This window comes from Aplysia californica, unplaced genomic scaffold, assembly GCF_000002075.1.
Source record: "Aplysia californica isolate F4 #8 unplaced genomic scaffold, AplCal3.0 scaffold00656, whole genome shotgun sequence".
Lineage (NCBI taxonomy): Eukaryota > Metazoa > Mollusca > Gastropoda > Aplysiida > Aplysiidae > Aplysia > Aplysia californica.
Genome location: NW_004797926.1, coordinates 332,652 through 335,611, shown reverse-complemented (window position 1 = coordinate 335,611; position 2,960 = coordinate 332,652). Strand labels below are relative to the sequence as shown.

The 2,960-nt window shown below is 48.7% G+C and overlaps 1 protein-coding gene across 1 annotated transcript in view; it reads left to right on the top strand.

The window, feature by feature from the left end:
• The window catches only part of LOC101849727 (adhesive plaque matrix protein), a gene marked incomplete in the record, with an annotated part of 25,001 nt that extends 22,041 nt beyond the window's left edge, over positions 1-2,960 (top strand). The window contains 1 exon segment of the mRNA XM_035972337.1: positions 893-2,960. Coding sequence (XP_035828230.1) covers positions 893-2,513 — 1,621 coding nt within the window.

Sequence of the window (2,960 nt, the reverse complement as noted above, 5' to 3'; positions counted from 1 at the left end):
GGTGGTAGTGGTGGTAGTTTTTCCCTGGTTGCTGTTGTTTTGTTTTTGTTTCGTTTTGTTTTTTCAATACAGATGTTTTACACCCTCATCGACACAATATAGATTGAGCCTCAACCCTGCCTGTCAGGAAATGCCGGGCTAAGAGGGACCGAACACCCCAGCAGAAAGACAGAGATACTCGATAAGGTTTTTCCCCAGAAGGAAATCGAATCTGAGTCCACTGTATGCGAATGCGAGGAGCTTAAACACCACTGCACAGAGGCCTGTAGGAGGGTCTGTGTGCTTAGATGAGTTTTAGTAAAGTAACTGCCAAGATAGATCTGGGTGTTGCACTCTAGGTCAAGCAGTTCGGAAAAAGGAGATCTGTTTGTCTGGTTGAGTAAAAAGAAACACATCAACACAATTGTGGTCATTTAGTTCTGGGAAACGTAAGACAGACAGATAGACAGACTGAAACAACAGAGAGAAAGTAAATAAATAGGACCCACCAGTGGCTACCTGCTACCGCTGTGATGATTTTTGGTTTTTGGTTTTTGGTTTTTCAATACGAAAGTGGAGAAGACCGCTGTTCAGTGTCAAGAGTACAGATTAAAACGAATAAGAAAACAAAGGAAGGGAGCTAGAAAAGGGAAGAAGAAAACACCGCGAGAAAAAATAAAGACAAAAAGAGACAGAAATAAAGAAAAAATGGAAGAAAAAAGACAAACAGACATTGATTGGATGTATCATCTCTTCTTCCGGGACCGCTGAGGTTGACGTGCAATGAAACCGTAACCGTTGTTCACTTCGGTTGTCAACTGTTCCAACGATCGTGCTGTCCATGACTTTATGTTGTCAGTTCAGTTGGTCTTAAAATAGCCAAAAGAAAAATTTTCTTCTACACTCCCTCCAGATACTCTCTGACAAGCTCAGAGCCCGACAGTAAGGAGGAAGACACAGAGGACAGCACGTCTCTCATCTACAATGCTTCAAGGAGCAACCCAAGCACTAGAGACCCCAATGACCAAAACTCGTCCGAAGACCGGCAGGAGACATTAAAGCAAGAAAGTTGGCACTCTCTCTCGGATAGCCCTCCTTACAGTGACCCGTCCGGACGACAGCTTAGTGAGTCTTCGTTCAGGAATTCCCAGTCCAGGAAGAAAAGCCAAACCGATTCCGGAGGCCAGCCGCGGCAAAGAAGCCGTACCAGTTCGGAAAACCAGCCCAGCAAAAACCGCCAAGTCAGTGCGGAAGACCAGTTCGGAGAAAGAAGCAGGGACACTTCTGAAGTCCAGAACTTGACCACCCCGCTCTACTACCAGCCAAGAAAATATCAGCTTTCCGGTGGACCCGAACAGCTCAATCCTAGCTTCCAGTCCAGAAACCCCCCATCTAACTTCCAGTCCAGAAATCCCCCACCAAACTTCAGGCCCCGAAATCCCCCTCCCAACTTCCGTTCCAGATATCCCCAACCTAACTTCCGGCCCAGATATCCTCCCCCTAACTTCCAGCCAAGACAGCCCCCGCCTTGGGTTGCCCAGCCTAACCCCAGGACCTCTCAGCCTAGTGACTTTCAAGCAGACTCCGATCCAAAGACATCCCAGCTCGTCAACGAAAATAGACCATCGTTCGAAAGCCAACCTAGAACATCACAGTCAATGAATACCCAACCCAAAATGTCTCAGCCAATGAATACCCAACAAGGAATGTTTCAGCCAATGAACTCCCAATCTAGGCCCTCTCAGCCAATGAACTCCCAATCTAGGCCCTCTCAGCCAATGAACTACCAGCCACGACCCTCCCATCCAATGAATTCCCAATCTAGGCCCTCTCAGCCAATGAGCTACCAGTCACGACCTCCTCAGCCAATGAACTCTCAATCTAGGCCGTCTCAGAAAATGAACTCCCAATCTTGGCGGCCTCAGCCAATGAACTCCCAATCTAGGCCCTCTCAGCCAATGAACTACCGGCCACGACCCTCTCAGCCAATGAACTCCCAATCTAGGCCCTCTCAGCCAATGAACTACAGGTCACGATCCTCTCAGCCAATGAACTCCCAATCTAGGCCCTCTCAGCCAATGAACTACAGGTCACGATCCTCTCAGCCAATGAACTCCCAATCTAGGCCCTCTCAGCCAATGAACTACCAGTCACGACCCTCTCCGCCAACGAACTCCCAATCTAGGCCCTCCCAGCCAAAGAACTACCAGTCCAGGCCCTCTCAGCCAATCAGCTACCAGTCAAGGCCCGTCGACACTCCGCCCACATATACAAACCGAGGCAAATCAAAAGCTCAACGAAAGAAATCTATGCAGCCCACCGATAGGGACAGTGCCAGATTCCCTCCCAGCCAATCCAGGGCGTCCCGAGCCCAGTCCAAGGAATCTGACGACCCGGTGGCATCAGACAATAGAGCTCCCACCCCTACTTCAAACTTAACGCCCAGACGATCGTCTATTTTCACCGTGACACCAGATATCGACTACCGTATGCAGCCCCGCCCCAAATCCCGAGGTGGAAGAAAAGTGTTCTGAATGTTTGAATAAATGGTGGAGGACATAAGTGTTTCACTGGCGTCTGTGCCGTAGCATTTACACACTTCGTCGTCACAAGCAGGATACTCAAGTTCGATTACCGAGGTGGGACATTTTTATAGAGTTTCTCAGTCTTCGACTGGGACGTTGTATCCATCTCAGCTGGGGTTGGTTCTGAGAGGCTGGGTTGAAACCCGCCTCCCAAAAGATCTAAATTGTGTCGATGGGGGTATAAATCACCTGCGTTAAAAAGAAGTGAAGAGATTCCATCCATACGCCAAACCGGTGTGTTTCGGGAGGTTTCGGGATTTGGGGGGAGGGAAGGCTTAATTAAAATGTTCACAGAATGACATGGTAATTACAGTGTCTGATTTGAAAAAGCTACGAGAAGGAGGGAGAGGTAGAGGGGTGGGAGTGCACAAAAGAAAGAAAGTGTAGGGGGTGGGA